This window comes from Myxocyprinus asiaticus, chromosome 8 (genome assembly GCF_019703515.2).
Source record: "Myxocyprinus asiaticus isolate MX2 ecotype Aquarium Trade chromosome 8, UBuf_Myxa_2, whole genome shotgun sequence".
Taxonomy (NCBI): Eukaryota; Metazoa; Chordata; class Actinopteri; order Cypriniformes; family Catostomidae; genus Myxocyprinus; species Myxocyprinus asiaticus.
The window spans coordinates 34,960,485-34,983,515 of NC_059351.1; the positions used below are offsets into that span (position 1 = coordinate 34,960,485).

The 23,031-nt window shown below is 35.9% G+C and overlaps 1 protein-coding gene across 3 annotated transcripts; it reads left to right on the forward strand.

Annotated features, from left to right (window-relative positions):
* The first annotated feature begins 462 nt into the window (after nucleotides 1–462).
* LOC127445471 (endothelin-1 receptor-like) lies at nucleotides 463–14,732 on the forward strand. Of its 3 annotated transcripts, XM_051705581.1 has the most exons (9): nucleotides 463–692; nucleotides 1,722–2,223; nucleotides 5,140–5,267; nucleotides 8,282–8,480; nucleotides 9,908–10,060; nucleotides 10,311–10,444; nucleotides 10,622–10,730; nucleotides 12,704–12,844; nucleotides 13,056–14,732. In XM_051705581.1, the coding sequence occupies exons 2-8, from the start codon at nucleotides 1,792–1,794 to the stop codon at nucleotides 12,839–12,841; spliced, it is 1,293 nt and encodes a 430-aa protein (XP_051561541.1). In that variant the 5' UTR covers nucleotides 463–692; nucleotides 1,722–1,791; the 3' UTR covers nucleotides 12,842–12,844; nucleotides 13,056–14,732. The 3 variants fall into 3 exon arrangements, with proteins under 3 accessions (XP_051561541.1, XP_051561540.1, XP_051561539.1); XM_051705580.1 differs by having other exon boundaries at nucleotides 463–696; nucleotides 12,704–14,732; XM_051705579.1 differs by having other exon boundaries at nucleotides 12,704–14,732.
* The last annotated feature ends 8,299 nt before the right edge of the window (nucleotides 14,733–23,031 follow it).

A 23,031-nucleotide genomic window follows, 5' to 3' on the forward strand; every position in this document is an offset into this window, starting at 1 on the left:
CACCCACATTAGGATATGTTTGGGCATAGAAAGTTCAAGGGATATTTTCCTCTCGACCCCCACCTTCATCCACCACCCAACCTCTCCTGCTTATCTGTCAGTACCACATCTAAAGGATAGGACTTCTTGGTGAGTTTGTCATATGCAAATATTGCCGCTGATAATTTGGAATAAGGTTATGACATGGTGGCAGGGGTTCTGTCAAGGTGAGAGAAAGACAATGAGAAGGAGAGAAGGAGAGAAAGAATAACACAGAGAGAGAGAGAGAGAAATCCTCAGAAGAGGATTTGCAATTCCTCATGATGCTCTGAGCTTCAGCTGATTGTCGACGGCCAGGCAGACTGTGCCTCACAGAGCACTGGTGTTTCCTTTGGGGCCCCCCTCCCAGCCGAGGGGGGAGGTGGAGAATTACAATCCCACCCCGTCAAAGTGCTCTCTCTTAATCACTCACGTACACACACACACATACGGCAACTCTCCACAGGAAAAGCTGGAGACAGAATGTGCAGCCCCTTCACAGCAGCTTTGGTGCGTTGTGCAGACCAAATGGGATCCTGCTATACTTTGATAGTTGGTTAATTACTCATATGATACCACACAGATGTCTGGGGGCTCTAGCTGAATTCTCATCTCCCTAACTCACTGAGTGACTGACTGACGGGATCCTGGGGAAGGCAGACATTTAAGGAGCGGTAGGTAAAAAAACAGGAGGAATTTATAATTCATAAGCGTAGCAGTTTACGTGCTGTTAGGATCCTTTTAGTGCAGAGCTGACATTAAACTGAGATGCTTCTTGAAGGGCTGTCTACTAAATAGTTTCTTGTGAACCAGGTGGTGGCAGGGACTTTAAGCAAGAAACGTGTCTTGTCTCAGAAGTGTTCCTTTGCTGTCAAGATAATGAAAGGGGGTTGAAAATTATTCCAAACAAGATAAGAGTTGATTAACTTTTCTTACTTGTGATTCTCATGTAAGGTTTATATTTGTTTTTATTGATAAAATAATGTAACTTACTTGAAAGAGAATTGTAAGGAATAACTTTTAATAAATTAATAGACATACTGAGTATAAATAAAGTATGTTGGGATCAAATAAGTTGAAATCTTCTCTTTTTGCAAGCACAGTAAAATATGGAAAATGAAGCTCAGAGTTTATTGAAGCATTATTTGAATTGTCTTCAGTCCATGCAAGTGCTCTCCCATTCCCATTGTTTAAGCAAGAAGCAGTCCAAAATCCTTTTCATGTTAAAGTGATCATTTGTTTAGGAAACGGTCCGTCTGAATGCTCAATCAAAACCAGAGGGTGAATGCATGTTGCGGAAACCAAAGTGATGAAAGCCATGCAATGCGCACATTGTTAAAATAACAAATGAAAATAAAAGCGTAGTGCTGTGCCACCAGCACCATGCCAACACTGATGGGTACTTGACGGGAAAGGCAACGACTTGCCCCATAGCGTGACTGTAAATCGTACTGGCACTCTCCATCTGTGCTCTTCCACTAAATCCCTTTTGAAGTTGCGTTGAAGTTTTGTAGATCTAGTGTGATACTTTTAAGCAATTCTCTTTGATTTTGTTTTATAGTGAGGCCTGTGTTGTAACATGTAAGTTTATTTATTTGGGTATGTGTATACTGTGAGAATGTGAGACCATTGAAATGTTTGTAAGCTGAACTAAGACTTGCTTTAACTTAACATAATCTGTCCTCTTGTTTCTTGTCCTGCAGCTCTGGTAAAGAGTACTAACCCAACGCTTATCAACACATCTGGAAATCAAAGCGAGAAGTGTGTTCAGCAATGGGCTCTACAACACTACATGTGTTTTTGCTAATGGCCATCATGGTCACTGGAGGAATATGTCAGTTAAACAGCACAGAGGAGCTTCAGGACACTTTCCTTCAAGGCTCCACAACCTCCAAAACCAACATCCATATGGGTCTCCAGCCTTCCCCTCAGCCCACCTCCAGAAAAGCCCTGATGGGTAACAACACCAGACCTAGGGGCCCTCCAGCCTGCAAGGCTCCCACCTCCATCAAGCTCTATTTCAAGTATATTAACACAATAATTTCCTGTGCTGTGTTTGTGGTGGGAATGGTGGGTAACGCCACATTGCTGAGGATTATATACCAAAACAAGTGTATGAGAAATGGGCCCAATGCCCTCATTGCCAGTCTGGCTCTTGGAGATCTTATCTACATCATCGTAGATATCCCTATCAACGTCTACAAGGTAGGAATACACTTCTTCGCTTTGCACAGGATGTGTTATTGCATTCTGTCTATGCTGTTTTTGAATTGTCTATGTACAAATTGGCAATGTCAGACAGATGTATTTGGCTGCTGCCCTACGCCTCCCTGTTTATTCAGTGTCTCACGCCACAAACGCCATGTTTTAAAGGAATAGCTCACCCCAAAATATATATATATTTTTTTTAAAGTTCTCACCCTCATGTCATTCCCAACCCAGTCAAGGCAAGCCATAATAATAGTAACGAAATGGTGAAATCGTTGGAGTTGGCTTGTGAAAAACAACTAAACCTAACCATAATTCTAATAGGAAAATTACTGTTGTGTACCACAGAAGGAAGAAAACTATGGGGTTTGCAAACAAGATGAGGGAAGAGTATTACAGGTTATTGACATACATCAGTTATTTGTATTGCATAAATAACTAAGGAATGACTTACACAACTTGTTCATAGTTGTTACCTTTCTTAAAATAAATATTAGATTGCATGCTAGCTAAAATGTGATGCCTGTATTGTATTGATTTGAAAATTCAGTTTATTAATAGGTTGGTCTCAATGGGAATAATGGTCATACCACTTCGTATTCATACGATATCTTACAATTTCGTCATTTCATATGAGTTGTCATGAGACCATGTTGGTCGTTCCAAACCTGTTTGAGTTTCTTTCTTATGTGGAAAGCCAAAATAGATGTTTTAATGAATATCTTGGACCATCTTTTCAATAAAATGGAAGTGGATAGTGCCTCACTTTAAGAGTAGAAAAAGACCAAAAAGTGCCATAAAAGTAGTCTACACAACTCCTGCGTCATATTCCAAGTCTTCTACAGGCAATCAGTAGGTTTGGTGAAAAATAGCTCGCAATTTAATTCATTTTTAGGGAGAATCTTGACGTCTATTACGCATTCTTGAGCTCATGAGAGAAGCTCATTCATAGTGGCATGTATGTTCACATGACAATCTGTGTTGTGTTTAGAACAATGCAAGATCTCACCTGAACACAAGCCTAAAATTTTTATTTTTGGGGAAACTATTCCTTTAAGTTTTTGTCTCACATTAAAGTAGTTCAGCTTTGAAAAAACACACAATGAGACACCTGTGGTTTGCTCCGTTCCACTGCACTCATTCTAACTGTTTTGAAAGCAAGAATAGCTTTCTAGACGACCTTCTCTGTGAAAAAACCCTTAGATTGCTTTCTTCATTATTCTCTTTTGATAGGAAATATGACATCATATTGTTCTCAAAGGGTGTTTAACAAACCAGGCAGAAAGACCAGCCTATACAATACAAAAAGAATACTTGAGAGCAGGAAGGGAGAGTGAGATGGCAGAGGAAGTTGGGAGGGAAGTTAGAAACACAGGGCAGGGTGCACAGTTATGTGGTCTCCAGAGTTTATCTCCAGGGCCGCACTATTACGGTTACAGAGGCCTTTGTGATGAGAGCAGCAGGGATATGACTGGCCAAAATAAACACAAGGATTGAAGTGCCATCACCAAGATGAGTGGTCCTGTTTTGACTAGTGCTTCATCACCAGCCAAAAACACCTTGTCCTATTCTCTGCTCATCAGTGAATACAGCACTCAACAGTGCACAGAGGCCCCTGCTAACTACAGCAGCTCCAATCTGACATAGGATTACCAAATTTACTCTTCTAAAGTACTCTTTAAAAAAAAAAAAATCCACCTACTAAAATGAAAATTCAGGGGATAGTTCATCCCAAAATGAAAACTCTGTCATCATCATGTTGATCCAAACCTGTAAGAATTTCTTTCTTCCATTGAACACAAAAGGAGATGTTAGGCAGAATGTTGGCCTTAGTTACCATTAACTTTCTTAGCAGCTTTTTTTCCATACAAAATGGAAAAATGTATATGAAAGTGTATGGTGAATGGTTACTAAGGCCAATATTCAAGCTTAATTGCCTTAAACTTTTCAATAAAGGTAAAGTGGTGCCAAAGTTAAAACCTTCAGTTGTAAGTTCAATGCACTTTTTCAACCACTTTGAATTTAATTACTGATTAAGAAAATCAAGTTGAAATTCTGAAAACACATCAAATCAAACAGAAATTGCAGAAATTATTGTGAAAGGTTAATAGAAACAAAGATGTTGTTCAAACATAATGATGATGATGAATATTTTTTTTTTTATGTTGACTCTAGAACATTAATTTCCAATATACATCAGACACACACACACACACACACACACACACACTCTTCTCCGGCTGTGCCACTCCCCTCGCTGATTAAACGTGGACTCCTCATACATCAGGGCCAGGATACACCCGTGAGGAGTTTCCTTTCTAAACTTGAGTATAATCCACATACTTTTCCTGTTTAACAAAAGTGAGGGTCCTTTCACAGAACCTTGTCAAGGCCCCTTGAAGGATTAGATTTTGTAAGGGTCCAAAGCAACAAAAAAGCTTCAGTCCTTTGAGAACTGAAGCAAGAGGTCATTAAAAAAAAAAAAAAAAAAAAAAAAAAAAAACAAAAGGAGACAAAAGAGGTTTTCCAAGGTGTCTTTCAAGGTGAAGACTAGGAAAAGTACACACTGACCAAAGAAGTGTCTGGACTGATATAAAATCAGCCACTGAAACTGCTTTGAATCAGTTTCATGAAGTCAAGATGTGTGCCCTCGAGGCCTAAGACAGGAACTGAGAAGCAAAACAAAAATCTGTTTCTTGTTTAACTTAAACTGATTTACAAACAAGCAATTCCAGAAATCAAGAATGCTGAAATTATTTCTGACAAATAGCGTCATTTTAAATAAATACATTCAATTTGCTCAATTCAACACAAATTAATTAATCTAAATGCAATGTATTCTGCTTCATTATTCTAAGTGGTTTATGCGGAAAAGGAGTCTCATGATCATGAATGATTCTATTTTTTGTGCAGTTACTTCTAACAAAATGGCCATTTGATGACAGCTCCTTTGGACTTTTCCTGTGTAAGTTGGTGCCCTTCCTTCAGAAAACATCTGTGGGAATTACAGTACTCAATTTGTGTGCCTTGAGCGTGGACAGGTAATTTACAACTTAACCATTTTGATATCTAAGAATACACGTGTGATAATGTTGTCATGCGAAACACTCTGCTTCTTGTGCCCTGCTGTTCTAAATCTCATTACAACATACAAAATATGTTTTTAGCTATTAGAAATCAGCCTTTTCTGTTTTAAAACTGCACCAGAGTAAAATATGACACTTTTTAAACTTTTAAACTGATGGACATTTTAAAAAGTGAAACTCTATATAAACCATCTGATAAAATAAAGCTTTTTTTGTTCTAACCCCTCTTGCCCATAAACCTCCACTTCATTTGACCTTTAAACTTCAGGCCACAGTGAAGTTAAGGGTTCGAATTTCACTGCTGAGGTCTTAGGGTCACAGGGATAGACAAAGGTCAGAAGATGGAGTTAAGGTTTTTACCATGGCATACTCTTTCAGTTGGCAACCTACAGGATACAACTGTTGTTACATATGTTACATATATAAGTGAAAAAGTAAAAAAATTAAAAAATAAAACATTATAGTAGGACAGTTGTTTTTAAAGATTTAGTACCATACCAGAAATCCTTAATATTTCAAAAATGTTTTAAAATATTTCTTTCTTGCTAAATTATTTGTTGCGTAATTGAGCTCAAATTATGTAGAGGTCATAAAAAAAAAAATCATTTTCTTTCTTTCCAATGTACTTGGTTTTTTTTTAGCTCAGAAGAGACAGAGCATAGATCTGTTTGTTTATATATATATTGTGTATGAAAAAGGAAAAGCTGTATTTCCTGTATCATCTCGATCAGGGTGGTGCCCATGAACAGCTTCTCTGGCAACATTAATGGATTTGCTCATGTGGTTTAGGGGAAAAGGCGGGACGTGAGTTTGTCAAGTCCTTGTCTGAATCAGGGCATTTCCTCCAGTTTATAAGGTCAGATCTAATGGGCACCTCTAATTAGAAAGTCTTTTTCTCATCAGGAGCCTGAAGCCACCTGCCCATCTCTGTTTAATCACTACCATAAAAAAAGAAGAAAGCAGAGAGCATGAATGCTGTTATTTTGTTGTAAGATTAGGCACTAAAACTTAAATTGCAGTTTTTTTCTTTTTGCCTATTTGTTCAGCTTCAGTCTTGACCATAGACAAGTTTAGTGTTATAAAATAGTGTCAGTTCTAACTATGAAATGATCAAGATTTATTCAATTTTTTACTGGGTTTGATTTTATTTATTTTTTTATTAAATATTTGTATTTTATTTATATTATTTTCCCAGTAAAATAGAGTAAGACTTGTCAGTCTGCTTTTTAACTTTCTTTTTACAGGATGTTTATAACATCAGGCACTATAAACTGTAATAATAATAATAATAATAATAATAATAATAATAATAGCATTTGTTCCATTAAAGAGCTATTTCTGTCTGATCTTACTCATAAAAAATACTTTTGTGGGTGTAAACTAATGTATTCAGGTTGATTCAGCCATATTAAATAATATATCTGGCTAAAATAAAACCTGTTAATTTAGATTTAGTTATGTAAAAGCCACAAATATGTAGCGGTCTGTTGCCATTTTAAAAGAATGAACCACTTGAATCAAAAGACTGGTTTTAATTTCACAACAGCACAGCTGCTTTTAATTAGTTCCTGAATCATGCTGAGGAAATGTTCAGCACATCTCATCCGATTTGTATTCCCCATGTTGCGTGAGCTTTAATATCATGTCTTTCTCTATTTCTGAGTGTCTGCATAGTGGATACATCACTACTATTTAAAATATAAACGCCCCATTGTTGTTAAACAGGAATATTCAAATGGTTCATGAAAAAAATATATAGTTACATATAAAATCTTGATGCACCATTTCATAGAAACATCCGCAAGAGAAAAGATATTAATGAAACAAACAAGCAAATATAAATTTGAGCAAAGGGAAACAATCAGCCACGCAAACCAGTGACTTTATCCAAACAAACACCTGAAGTATATGGCTGTGAGCATTTTGGTAATATAAATATTAAAATGCAAAGCAGTCTTTTCATTAAACTTCAGATCAACCTTTTCTGCTATCGTAGGCTTACTATAGCTCTAAACCAGTAGCTGAGTGTTGCCACAGCTGTACTGCAATACTTTGACAGGAGCATTCCCACAGGATACATATCTGATTCCATTAAGGATTGAACATTCTTCTGTGTGGTCAGTTACAGAGGTGTTACAGTACAACAAGTGGGATTGCTGTTACTGACTTAGCTTCTCCTAGGTGTCTCTGTATATCTCTTGTGCTTGTGTATTTTGAAATGATAAAACCATGACCAACCATCTTAGAACAACATGAAAATCAGGAAAATGGTGTGAACCTATTTTTCCACCAAAATGTATACTTCATGTGCTGAATTCCGAACAAATGCCACCCTGCTGCAAATGTTTGGTTTCAGTGCTGTTAGGGTTAGGTTTAGGGGTTTGGTTAGGATTAGGAGTATGTCAATCCAATAACTACTCAAATGTTTTAGAACAGGGGTTTTCAAAGTCAAAGATAGTGGGCCTTCCTTGTGACACAACGTCCACAGAGAGGCGCCAAAAGTGAGTTTATTTTTAGTTAAACAGGAATGCATATTTTGTTAAAACTTCTTGCTAATCCAAAACCCAACCCTAAACCTAACTGTCAGTGGAGTAAAAAGTGGATGTAATTTTTGTGCAAAACTGCAACTTCCGAATGACGCTCACCATTGTTTATGTGAACGCAATTACTTCCTGGTTTCCACGGGACTCAAACCTGTGTCTCAGAGATAGCTTGCACAACGCATTATCAAAAGTGCCATAGGGAAAGGTGAACACATTTGAATTGATGCAAAAATGTCTGATGAGGGGTGGCGCTCAGTAATTCGCCAGAATGGGGCCAATTTTAGAGTACATGTAAATTCTGAAGCAGCATATTGATTTCCTGTGTGATCAGGTTGTTTTATATGACAAAAAAGATTAATATGCTTAAGGCAATGAATTCTCTTAGAGATTTGTTAATGGTTTGTAATTTGTCCTTCTGTGGTTCAGGTACAGGGCTGTAGCCTCCTGGAGTAGAGTGCAGGGAGTTGGCATTCCCCTTTTTACTGCCTTTGAGATCGTCTCCATTTGGGTCCTGTCCATCATCCTGGCTGTGCCAGAGGCAGTGGTCTTCAACATGGTCACCTTCACTTACAACAACCAAACAATCCACACGTGCATGCTCAAGCCTCAATCCAGTTTCATGATGGTACACTTTAACCAGATGAATATCAACCTTTTCTTTTTCCTCTGTTCCACATAAAGACCTGTTTGCAATAAACAGTGCATCCTGTCCTATAGACCTCAAGCAGGATGCTATAAAGGTTTTTTCTGTGATCTTGTAAAAACTCACCAAACTTTGATCCTTTGAAAAACATTTTCTGTAAATCACTGACAAAATTGAGTTTTCTTTAGTTGCCCCATGCAGACGTTATCTGGAGATTTCTTTCGCTTTGTTCTGCCCAAAGAGGCAAATTGATAGCAGACCATGAGCGCAATTACACACTGATGTATCTCCCTCAAGCAGAGCCATGTGTGGATGAGAAACACAGTTCATTTTCTCACATGAGCTCATCTGCTATTAATCTCAGAAACAAATAAAGAATTCAGACACAAGACAATCCAATACAACACAAAAGTACTTAAATGATCATCAAATTGAATTCTAGTGGTTCTCAACTGGTTTTCCCTCAGGACCCCAATTTTATATTGGACATCAAGTGGCGACCCAATGCCATTGTTTATCGAATGACAAATCAATTATTGTGCAAAAGAAACAAAAATATCCTTAACACCAAACATCAAATTTATTATCATTACCATAAACTGCATAGCCCCAAGAAAGTAATTAAAAAGTGATTAACAAATTAGCAAAATTGACAAAAAAACACTGTGGTTGGCACAGACCATGTTTATTCCAACTGCAAGACAATCTCTTTTTAATGTAGTTTGGGTTGATTTAAATATATATATATATATATATAGCATATGTATTTTCATGGTTTTCATGGTTTTTGGATTTGCCTAATTTGGCTAGCATCTACCAAGAGACAGATGAATTAGTGCCAAAATAACTGAGAATTTTATTGTACGCAGCTTTTGATATCAGCAACAAAAGTTGTAGAAAGGATTTTTCCTCTCTTTTAAAAGCTGACAAGCCTATTTATTTTGATATCCTATGTATGCACTTTTGAATTGTTAGTTGTATTTTATTATTTATAATTAGCATTGTTTTTCCCTGATGTCCCCAACCCTATCAGAACAGACCTGCCACCCATTTTGGGCCCAGACCTACCAGTTGAGAATGACTATTGTATTTAACAACTTGGAGTACTGTTTTATATGTGTAACAGTAAGTTATATGGGAGTAACTGGTGCTCAGATAATGATTAGGGGATCACACTTCAGACCTATCACTGAGCAACCATTCACATCATGATATGTGCTCACCATGAAAATAAAGAAAAAATAAAAACTTTTACAGTAAAACAAGAAAGTTTGCAATTAATTGTTGTAAAGGTTCACCTCTTAAGTTACCTCTTACTGACTGCAAATAGTGTATGGCACAGTAACTCTCCATTTGTATTAAGTGCATATTGTAAACATAATAGGTTAATGTGTTTCATCTGCTCTCAGTCCTATGTAGATTGGAAAGACTGGTGGCTATTTGGCTTTTACTTCTGCGTGCCGCTGGCCTGCACAGCCATTTTCTACACCCTCATGACATGTGAAATGCTCAACCACAGAAATGGAAGCCTTCGGATTGCCCTCAGTGAACACCTCAAACAGGTGTGGGGGGAAGAGTTTAATACATAAAATATGGGCGGGAGTTTAATACATATAAACTAAATACAAATGATTTCAGCTCTTTATCATAAAAAACATAATGATGCTCTGCTTTGCTTTCTTAATGAACAATTACAAGATTCTATAATATTCTTGTTAACCTGTTTTTTATGTTTGTTATGTTGGGTAAAGTCTGTGAAATGTATAAATGATTTTTAATGTCTTGACTGCTGTTTTTGTTTATTTTCTGCAGCGACGTGAGGTGGCTAAGGCAGTCTTCTGTCTAGTGCTGATCTTTGCTCTTTGCTGGTTCCCCCTGCATCTCAGCAGACTCCTGAAGAAAATGGTTTATGTTCCTAATGATGAAAGACGTTGTGACCTACTCAAGTGAGTGAACACAATCTTTTTCTTTGTGGAGAGTTCTGATTTAAGTTATGCCTCGCTTACTTACTGCTTGAGCATCGAGTATGTTAGGAAAAAATAATATTTTGTGATGTAAATGTGTTTGTACTCTAAATGTTTATATACAATCCAAAAAAATGAAATGAATGTCAAACATTTCAGCTTCCTGTTAATCATGGATTATTTCGGCATAAACTTGGCCACTGTCAACTCTTGCATCAATCCCATCATCCTCTACTTTGTCAGCAAGAAGTTCAAGAATTGCTTTAAGGTGAGCTTAAATGTAATTGTTTCCCTCATTATTATAATACAAATAGACAAAAAGTGGCAGATACTATTTGCACTCCTCATTAAATACTAACATGCACTATACGGGCATCACTGCAGCATGTTTATTGTGTTTATTTAGAGTGCAACAGACACCCTACATCAGCCCCTAAACCTAACATTTCCTAACAAATTTAACCATGGTTTTACTACAATAGCCATAGTATCACCATGGTATTTGTAGTAAAATCATCGTAACCACAAAATTAAAACATGGTTACTATATTAACACCATTATTCCATGAAAAAAAAAAAAAAACATGTTTACTACAATATTACTAATAGTAAAAACCATAGTTAATTTTACCCATATCAAACCTCTCTCTCTCAACTCCCGGACTGTCACTGTGACCAAATCACTGCAAGACAATCCACTTTAATATACATTTGTATTAATTATTATAAGTAGGATTAAAGAAAATATTAAGAGTGGAGACAGAAAACAGGATGGGGAAAAGTGGGACAAAATGGGGAATCAAACCTGGGTCTGTCCACTCGAAAACAAAACACATCCACTCCATCTTTACACACAACGCCATGCAGCAACACTTAAGGGTGCAATTTGTATTTAATTTGTTTATTTCTACCATACTATTGGAGTACAAATAGCTGCGCTGTGTGGCAGGTGCTGTTTACATCTAGTGCAACTTTTTTTACTGAGTGAATCCTCACTATGGGTTCTCAAAACCTGACAATGGCTCCCACAAAGCAAAATTGGGACTTGTGCTTGATTTATGAAGACAACATTTAGAGTGCTTTGAGTCATTCTGCCAGCTCAGAGAGAGATAAGCCATGCCTGGCCCTGGTTGTCTTCATTGTGAGTGAGCATAGTTTGCAGACTCTGATGTCAGACCCTAAAGTGGGCCCCTTCCAGTAATAAGTTGAGGATGATCCTAAAGTTATAACGCAGCTGAAGTCTCTGTTAGACAAAGCTAAAAAATACAGCAGGGTCCAACAGTCTAAGTCCACACTAAAAATCTGGTATTTAAAATGTAACTTATATCTGGAAATAAACATAAAGTTTGGGAGTTTTGGGGGAAAAAGGTCAAATGAATTAGATATTTGTAAAATTCTTATTTTTGCCACTTGTAAAATTAGCACATTAGTACACTCTTTGGAACATTCTGGAAAAAAAAAAAAACAATGAAAAAAAAAGAAAAATCAACAACTTTTTACTTAAATTGTCATGCAGATAATAGTTTCTAATGGAAAAAAACTGTATTAAATGAATAAATTATATATATATATATATATATATATATATATAAATATTTTACAATAAGGTTCCATTCATTAAAATTAATCAATGCATTAGGTGTCATGAACTAACAATGAACATGATATTCTTTACAGCATTTATTCATCTCTGTTAATGTTAGTTAATAAAAATGAAATTGTTCATTGTTAGTTTATATTAGTTCATAGTGATTATTAACTAATGTGAACAAATGCAGCTTTACATTTTTAAAATGTATTAGTCTATTTTGAAATTAACATTAAGATGAATAAATGCTGTAAAAGTATCATTGTTAGTTCAAGTTAACTAATGTTGTTAACTAATAGTAACAAATGGAAACTTGTAAACTGTTACCAAAAATATGCAAATAGAAGCATTTTCTATAAGTTCACTCAGACTTTTAAACACCACTGTACAAGCAAAAATGGACTACACCCTGAAATTTCACTGGCCTGAGATGATTTGTGTGTGAGGTTATGTGCGGGTCCAAAAGAAATATTCAAAGTTGATTTACTATGGTCCAAACATGTTGCTGCAGAAACGTAAAAAAAATAGTGCTGCAAAGACGACATTTTGGTTCATTTAAACTCATTCACCTCTAATACAATATACGTAAAACTTAAAAATCAATACATTTTCCTTTGTTCCTTTGTTTTCTCTTTATTGTATTACTGTACCAGTCCTGCCTGTGCTGCTGGTGTTACACCAAGAACCAGGTGTCAAGCTCTGGCCCCATGAATGGCACCAGCATTCAGTGTAAAAACCATGAGCCCTGCAACCTCAATACTGACAGAAGCCTTCGTAAAAACAGCGACTGATAGGTGAGCATGGAGGACTCGCTACAGCCACAGTCTACAATCATGCTTAAAACACATTATCAAAAACAGACAGTGTGCAACTCTGAGGTGTCTAACATTATAACCTTTTGTACGATGGAAACTAGAGGCCATTCGTGCTTGGCACAGTATGAGACTGGTTTTATATATATATAGCTGCAGACAATGAACCTGATATATTTAAAGTCTTCCGTAGACCCGGAGCAGCTGTTCCCATAGACTCTCAGTGTTGTTTTGTTGAATGAGAAGAGGAAGGAGTGAAGAGCAACAGGATGCAGCTGAACCTAACAGCTATAAACTAATCTTCATCAGGAGCTCGACGTGTTTTCCCTACGTAAACACTGCCCCATGAACGTGCTTTGGATCGTCACTGTCCGACGTGAAAGGAAGTTGGAGAAAGGAAGAGTGAAGTGGGGTGTGTCAATATGTTTTTGTGTGTGTGTGTGAGTGTGTGTGTATGAGCTTTGCCAAAGAAATTCCCAGCATGACACTGAGGATGCAGCCTTTATCCTTCAAATTCAGTGTCCAGTTTAATGTCCATTTGTTATTGTTAGTGTGGACACAGTCATAGCTCTACTATTATAAAGAGAAACAGAAACATGCAAGTACAGTTCAGGTCACCACCTGCCTCAAACTTATTTAGATATTGTACGCTGGACGTCACCTCTGTATATTTAGTGAGGTAGGAAGATAATGAAGATATATATATATATATTTTTTTTTTTTTTTTTTTTTTTTTAACCGGCCATTGTGTTTGAAAACGGAATTGCTATGTTTCATACATATATATGCTTGGGAGGTGGCCTTATCTCTATTGCCTAACCTTGTCTAAGGTGTCTAAGATGAATCTGTAATATCAAAATGAAATTAAAAATGCGCTTCACTGTACTGTACTGTATCAATCAACATGCTACTGCAAATCTCACATTTTCCAGCTCTATTCATTAGCCATCAATTCCAGCAATAAGGAGGCAAATTGGATCTTGACCTCTGTGGAATTTAAGAGTAATTTCTAGGAAGGCATCCAATTGCAAGAAATGTTGGGTCATAGTGTGTTATACACACAAAGAGATAAAAAAGGAAGAAAAATAATTTCTGTATTCTGAGCAAAAGGGCACAGGGAAGGGGTCTTTCTGTAATCAAAACCAAAAGAGATATACAGTACAAACATATCCTTGCTTTATTTTGACACTGTGAATTTTAAGAAAACTCATAAATGTTGGTAAGCTTGTATACATTGCTTTAATATTCCTAATATTTAATGGCCTTGGTATTTGTAAACATTTGCATTTGCATCTGTAAGTTGAAATATTTGTTTTCTTAAAGTAATATTCCGGGTTCAATACAAGTTAAGCTCAATCGACAGCATTTGTGGCATAATATCGATTACCACAAAAACTAATTTTGACTCATCCGTCCTATACTTAAAAAGCAAAAATTAAAGTTGCAGTAATGATCTTACAATGGAAGTGAATGGGGCCAATTTTTGAGGGTTTAAAGGCAGAAATGTGAAGCTTATAATTTACACATATTAATTCTTCTGTTAAAACTCATGTATTATTTGAGCTGTAAAGTTGTTTAAATTGTCATTTTTACAGTCGTTTTAGGGTTTTGGGGTTTGTTGACATTACATCGTCATGGCAACAAAGATGTAAAATTGGCTATAACTTTACACAGAAAAGGTTAGTAAGTGTATTCATCACACAGAAATCATTTTAACATGACTATTGTTCATGTCTTGAGGCTATACTTTTTAAAATAGTGAGTATTTAAATGTTTTTGGATTGGCCCCCATTTACTTCCATTGTAAGTGCCTCACTGTAACCCAGATTTTTTTTTTTTTTTTTTTTTTTGATTTTTTTTTTATTAACAATCATACTTTTTGGACAGAGATGTATAGGGGTCCTGTTAAATAAAGTGTTGTGTAGATGAATACGCTTGTGTCTGTGAAAGAAAAAGGTCACATTTGTTGTGCATGTGAATATGATATCACACACAGTAGAATTAATCTTAATTACCACAACTGAGTGAGGAATATTGCACATTTATAAACAAATATTTAGATTTAAACTTATTATAGCACTATAGCAACCAAATAGCTCTGTTTACTCTATGCATTACTGTGATTTACTGTACATTATTTTACATATCATGATTGACAGTGGTTATAATACAACATTTCATAGACTAGACTGTCATAGCATCAGTCCAATTTTCTAGATAAGCTGCTAGTTATTTTTAAGCGCACTGGACCAGACTATAGATCCTACCACTTAAAGCAATGCTGTTTTATCTCAAAATGTAATGAGTTTCCAATGTTGAAATATAAGTGCCTTGTGATAACTGTCTGTTTCTGGCTTGGGAAGACACTCCAGTATAGGAGTGATTTAAGATGCACTTTGACCCATTAGGCAACACGGCCCCTCTGGGTCATCTGTGTCAAGCCAGAGGATGTGAATGGCGTATACATAGGAGATTTGATGTAAACTGTGGCGTTTACGCCAAATCTGTTTGCAATGCCTGTTCAGCAATTGTTTGTTTGGACAAAAGTCTTCCATCAGTCTGATACTGGTTTGGACAAATAAAATGTTTATTTTTTAAATATATATATATATATATATATATATATATATATATATATATATATATATATATATATATATAAAATTAAAGAAGTATATAATGGAAAATATTGCTTACACATTTATTATAATAGACCATAAATGCTTGGTTGTCTGTTTTAATATTTACTGGGAATCTGTGGTGAAAAAAAAAAAAAAAAAAATATATATATATATATATATATATATATATATATATATATATTTGGTTAATATTGTATTATTTGGTTATGCTTTTCAAATTATAAAGTCATTCCAATGCAGCATTCAGAGCTAAATGTAAACCTACCATATCCACCAGCCAAAACAAGCATATACTTAATCATTTACAGTACAAATGTATTTTCTCTTTGTCTGTTTTCAGCCATTATTAATACATTTAGAAATTAAATTTGACAGGACAGGGACAAGTCTGTTTTGACAGTTTTGTCAGACATTTGAAACAATTTGCAATCTAAAATGTTTTCATGAAAATATGTGGATTTTCATCAGTGGTTTCACATGTTCTTTCTTATGCATAAGAAACTTTTTAAAAAGTTTTATGCCTTCAGGGAGAAGGAGAAATGGTTTTAGGTCTGAAGAATTTGGTGGGAACCTCAGAGCTTTCCAGGGAGGAAGCAGATAAAGCAAACAGCAGAGATGCACAAAGTAAAAGAGGCAGCTCTTTATATAAACCATCTGTTTGTGTCTGTCTGTGTCTGTCCATCCATCCATCCGTCCATCCATCCATCTGTTAATGGGAAACATGACAATATTTGTACTAGATTGTCCTTTCGAAAGGCAAATTATGTTGGAGTTTTTATAATAAACTAAGAGCATTTACATAATGAAAATAAGGAAACACTTTGCACTAATGTTCCCTTTGTTGGGTTGTAAAGGGTTTAATTAATGGTGACTAAGATTACAAATGCATTATATTTCATTGGTATGGGGTTATAACAGCATTCATAAAAAAGGTGACTTTCATGCAATGCCTGCCAAATAGTGAGCCATTTTACTTCAATGTTATAAATAATTAATAACACATATTTAATATTAGTAACATATGAAAATGCACCTTAAAGTGGACATCTGTGAAGCATTTATTAAGGAGGTGCCAACATTAGAAACATGTGCATAAAAGTACATTATGGTTGAATGGTTATTAGGCTATATTATCTGGCATATGCTGTGAATGACAAAAACATTTTGCAGAGGACTTTAGGTAACTAGGACTTGAAAAGTTGGGATACCACTCTTAGTAGTAGTACCCTTTTTTCTTTTTTTTTTACATTAATGTGACAAGAAAAGTGACAACACAAGCGAGTCAAGACAGTAATTAATATAAACACAATGTGGACTGTAGCAAAATGACAATATCCCTCCTTTTATTCTCACTATAATAGTCTATTTTTGCTACATTTTGATATAGATGACTTAGGGATTTTATGATTTAGATTTTATTATTTATTAAGCATTTATAACATGTAAGTTAAAATGATCACTGTTTTGCGAGTATTGGATGAAAGTTGCTCTTTTTGTACATGTTCCTATAACTGCATATCAATTATTTATAATACATTTGTAAATGACTTATTAAGGGGACATAAATGTAGTGTTACCGAAAATAAATAACTTGAGGGTTATAACTCAACGCGAAGCTGATCACCCAGTGAGGGTTTATATTGTAATAATGCTTCCTGTAACCTTTCTGCTTAAATACATAAATATATGGACATATTGATTTGGAAATACAGAAATATTCAAATAAAAAAAATATGGCATGGCAATACTGAATTGAGTTCAAATTATTTTATTAGCTTACTTGAAGAAACCGTGCAGAGACAGAACACAACACACAGCTTTGTAGAATGCCCAGATGAGCGGTCAGTTACACAGTGTTGACATGTACATTATTTTGAAATATTTCACTGCTGAATTCCCTGACTGGCCAATCAGAATCAGATATTCCAGAGAGCTGTGTAATAAGAACACATAACATAATACACACAACACAACTCTGTACATAAGGAATTCATTGCTCATCTGCTACAATCACTTTTCTAGCCAGACCATTTCACAAGAATTACTTTCATTCAGGCTTCAGTTCAGGTTTTTAAGCACAGCACATATGTTTTGAAGAAACAGCACATTTGCTGTGCAGACTCCAACGCCAAGCTCTCCCAATAACATTGAACATAGATAAGCTCTAACTGTACGTTTCTCCAGAAGTCTGCATTCTAACATGGATTATATTAATAACATATTTCTGATATTACACACCACCACTGAAATTCTACATAAAAAGACACACAAAAAAAAGAGAAGGAATTGGGATCAAACCTGTGGATAAATTGGTCTTGACCGTGAAATACTGCACATTCAAATCTCTGTCCAGAAGAACACACTATTTTTGAACATGAGGTAACCATATTTGTCATACAATAAAAATAAAATGTAAAAAAATCATACAGACCATGAGCATCCAGAAATATCTGCAATGAGTTCCAAGAACACTGATGCAAACCAGGAAGAAATACGTTATTCTGAGGTGTTTCAGCAAAACACCTTACAATGATTGTATTTTCTTTTTCTTTTCTTTTTTAAAAGAGTGCATATTGTTGCACAATGCACATGTTATTATTGTCTTGGAGTACCACTGATGAGTAGATTAGATAGAATCATTTGTGCACTCAATCATTGTTTTTTTCACAACTCTCTGGCCAGATGTTTGAGATGAATAAATAATCACATTTATTTAGATTTTTTGTCCTGAAGGTATCCATCTGGCATGACACCAGTTCATGAAGATCATAATTCAGACAGGTACAAAGACATAAAGCCATGAACCTTGATACTTTCTTCATTGTGCCCAATGTGTATTGATGTCTAAATTAAATACAAACTCTAATGCTGGGGGTCACATGAGCTGTTAACTTTGGATGTCACTCAGCGTTTAAAGTTTAAATGTGTATCCAATTTTCTCAAACACACCGCCTGTTTGTCTTCCCTGCCCCGACATGACAATTCCCGCATGCCATTTTGCAGAGCTATCTCTCCAAGTCATCCAGCAAGGCACTCGCATGAGTGTGGCAAGAGCGATTTCTAATTTATAAAAGCCAAAAGGATCGATTCAATTTTCATGCACAATCTGTCCCACCACAATGAGACATTTCTGTAACTGGGGGGCAGAATGATGACAGTGCAGCGACATAAAGGAAAAGTTCTGCCTCCTCGCATTCAGGACTGAGATGTTTCAATCTTCAACTTCAGTCCACATCTTCCTCTGTTGTCATATACTGCATCAATCCCCTTTTATGGATATAGGTATTTTCGTGACACAGGACAACAGCAGAGGAACAAAATACTGGCAGGCAATGCCAGTTGTAGTTTGTTTCTTCTCAGATAACATACTTTTTTTTTTTATTGGTCAAACTCCTGCCTCTGCTTTCATCATGGAAAAGTTCAGCTGTAGCTGATTTTCCATGTTAAAGACCATTAAACTCTTCCTCCACATTTGGTGGGTAATTGAAACAGGCTAGTAAAGCTGGACTGTTATGTCTTCTGTGGGCCTGCTGGATCTGACAAGGGGTCTTTTAAAGATAAAATAGTCCTACAATAATATCAACTCAAATTAGAACTGTTCATCACTTACTGTTACAATGTCGATTCTAAACGACTGGTTTTAAAAGATTGCTTTGGTAGAGCTCTTCAACTTCATAATGTAAACAACCATTTTCTAAAAAAAAATAAAAATAAATGTAAACCTAAAAAAATGTGCTTCATGTGGTTATATCGAAATTAGCTGGTAAAAAAAAATAAAAATAAAAATAAAAATATGATCTAACATGTCTGAATCAACTTGTCTACTTTAGGTTACACCAGCAAAACTAATTTTAAGGGTTAGCTCAGGTAAAAATAGATCTTTAAGGTAACAATGGCAGGTTACCACTTTTTACAGTGTAAAATGTGTTTTGGATGCAGGCTATAGATGCTGTGCATAGTACTCCCAGTTCAGGGACAGCTATGGCCCCATTTACACCTTGCATCAACGTGTTTTTTATAGTGACTGGATATAAGAGGTATCTACAACTGTATACTGAAGAAAACACTTAACATTAGAATTACGGATGCACCAATGAACTGGGGCTATTAGGCTACTCTTGTCATTAGAAACTTTGGCGTTGTTTGCCATTCCCTTGGTTTATTTTCCACAATTTTCCAAGCGTACACAAAATCGGGTCAATAAGCTTTTATTTATCCATTTATTTCTACATTTTAGTTGTAGTTCTGATTAATACATTTGCTAATACTAATATATTAGTTATAAGAATGTTTTATGTTATTTTATTTGCTATTTTTAATAGGTCATTTAGTACTAAAACTCGTTGTTGTATCTGACCCTACTCACTTCAGTTCAGTGCAGTTTTACTCTTCAAAACAGGGTTCAAACACAATGTGCGTTCTTGCTGAAACGGCATTAAATGTACTTAGGTTAGCAAATAAACAAATAAACATCCAAGGAATCTTAATTAGAAACAGTAATTTGACGACTGTTCTCTTGTTCAGGAAAATAAACATGAACATATGGCGCAATATGGACCCCTTTAAAAAGTGGCTTGTTTTGATTGGAAACAATCATACTTTATATGGAACTGGCAAAGTAATTAATGGGTTAATCCTACACTGTAATTGTTGCCACACCCTGCCATCTAGTGATGGTAGATTGATATGTTCTTTACCATTGTATGCACAGCCAGTTTTACTTTCTCTGAAGTATTCGGGCTGAAATGTAATTTTGTTTAATATAGATTCCTTTCTAATTAGCTATTTCAAATAAGCTATTTCTTTCTGAACCCAGTTTTGTGTCCCTGTGCGCTTGATTTACAATAGCTTCTCACTATATGACTTCAGATTTGAGTCGTAGAACATCATACACTATTAGATTTCTTCTAAAATGTCAAACCTGTTTAATATTCTTCGACTAAATAGAATAATTTAATTATCTGTCCAATTTGATGACATATTTTTTACTCCTGGGGTATTAAATCATCTGCGTCATAAGGTCCAAAGCAGACAAGTTTGAGTAATTAAAACTTGTCAAATGCACAGATCAGGAACAGATCACCCACAATGAAAATTCTGTCATCATTTATTCACCTCCATGTCATTTCAAACTAGTGTTGACACTAGTCGCTTTCACACATACAGCCTTTTCCTGAAAATGAACTGCAATTTTCAGTTAAGAGTTCATCTGTGAACATGACCTGTTTGAGAATACCGGTAAATCAGCTCTGGCAATATCCCTGAATGAGAAGTTGTAGTATTACTTAAAAGTTCAGTTTTTATGCTGACTAGAGCCATAGATGAAAGGTTCTGTAAGCGATTTTATCCATTCAGGAATTTCCTTGGATTAGTCATGCCCCCTCTTTCCAAAACCACAATAAAGCAGTTGTCAAAAAAACAGCAGCAAAATAGCGCCATTATCTGACATCTGTAATGAACAACATGGCTTAAAAATTTAATTAAAGGAATAGTTCACCCAAAAATGAAACTTCTCTCATTATTTACCCACCCTCATGTCATACACATCCCAGGTGTGTATGACTTTCTTTCTTCACCAGAACATATTTGAAAAAAAAAAAGAAAAATATTTTTCAGTAGGTCCTTAAAATGCAAGTGGATGGCGATTTCTCTATTGAAACTCCAGAAATCACAGACACTCAGCATAAACGTCATCGATACGACACCAGCTGTTAAATGAATGTCTTCTAAAGTAACATGATCGCTTTTGGTGCGAAAAATATATTATTTAAGTACTTTTTTAACTCTAAATCGTGCTTCTGTTCTGCAGCGGTACACGTGTGTGACGTAATCGCGTTGGCATTTGAAACGCGAGAACTGAGGCACGCGAGTCACAGCTGGCAGAGCAGTGCTGTTTACAAGTGAGAAAGAGGAAGCATAGTTGGTTTTGGTTTAGATCTGTATTTATCTGTTTCTTTACTCACAGTGGTGCATTAGTGTGCTTATCGTGGATGTCACAACCGAGTGGAGAATGTGAAATTACGTCTGTATCATGGCAATGCGAATACCTCACACGAGAGACCACATGATCTCCACCCTCTCGTGAAGCTTACCGGAAGTGATGGTTTATAGTTAAAAAGTACTAAATATTGATCTTTTTTTTTGCACCAAAAGCAATCGTATCACTTTAGAAGACATTAATTTAACCGCTGGAATTGTATCAATGACTGTCTGTGATTTTTGGAGCTTCAAAAGAGAAATCACCATTCACTTGTATTTTAAGGACCTACTGAGCTAAGAAGGACCTACTGAGCTATTTTTCTTCAAATGTGTTCTGGTGAAGAAAGAAAGTCTTACACACCTGGATATCATGAGGGTGAGTAAATAATGAGAGAATTTTCATTTTTGGGTGAACTATACCTTTAAGCGTCAATAATTCGCTGCAACTACAATATTATCAGAACGAGCAAATGATTGACAGGCAGAAAGCATCAGAGACCGCGGTCTCCGGACACATTTATGTTTGCTTTTTACAGAGTCTAATGCTGTCACAGAGACCAGTGCAGTGGTGTAACTTGGATCTTACGGGCCAAGTGCAATGAACCTGTCGGAGTCATTTTTATGGTTCCTTTTCATCGACTGTTGCGGGCCCCCTCTCACCCCAGGCCCTAGGTTGGCTGCCCACCCTGTAGTTATGCCCCTGGACTGGTGAGATATCTCACAACACTTATTTTATTAATATCATTCAGATAGAAGCAAGTTTTTTTTTTGCATACCTTTCCATGAAAAAATTGCTTACAGCACCTTTCACAGTTTAAGCATGTATGTCAGGATGCCTAACATAAGAAGTCTGCTTTGGACCTTCTGGCGCAGATGATTCAGTACCCAGGAGTCAAAAATATGTCATCAGATTGGACAGATAGTGAAATTATTCCATTTAGTCAAAGAATATTAAACGTTTGATTTTTTAGAGGAAATCTAATAGTGTATGATGTTCCATGACTCAAATCTGAAGTCATATAGTGAGAAGCTATTGGAAATCAAGCGCACAGGGATACAAAACTGGACCACAAAGAAATGGAGATGGCGAACAAACACTCAAAGTGGAGTTTAACTTTTAACGCCACTCACCTCAAACCTTCGTCACATTCTTTTCCCACCCAAAAACGCACCCAAATGTGATTGCCACATTTCCTCCGCGAGATTCACGTCTTGGAACAGAGTACTAGCATCAACAATGACAGCTGTACATCCATGTTTGTTTACATCTGTCATGCATCTCCTGGAATGGGGCGTTTCTGTGTAAGTTTGTGTCGTTTAGTGTGATGCCCAGTTTTTGTCTGTAGTCCTTTACACACGCTATTAAGTGTGTGATAGCTGGTATTTTTTAATTTTAGAAGTTGTGTGGTGTAATCCAGCCTTAAAAGCTTCCCCTCTTGTCGATTGATAAACTTACTAACTACATCTCAGAGTCTAATAGCATTTTGGTGCTGATAAGTGAACGGAAGCAAAACAGAAACAAAGACAGAAAGACGTTGCATGTGTGAA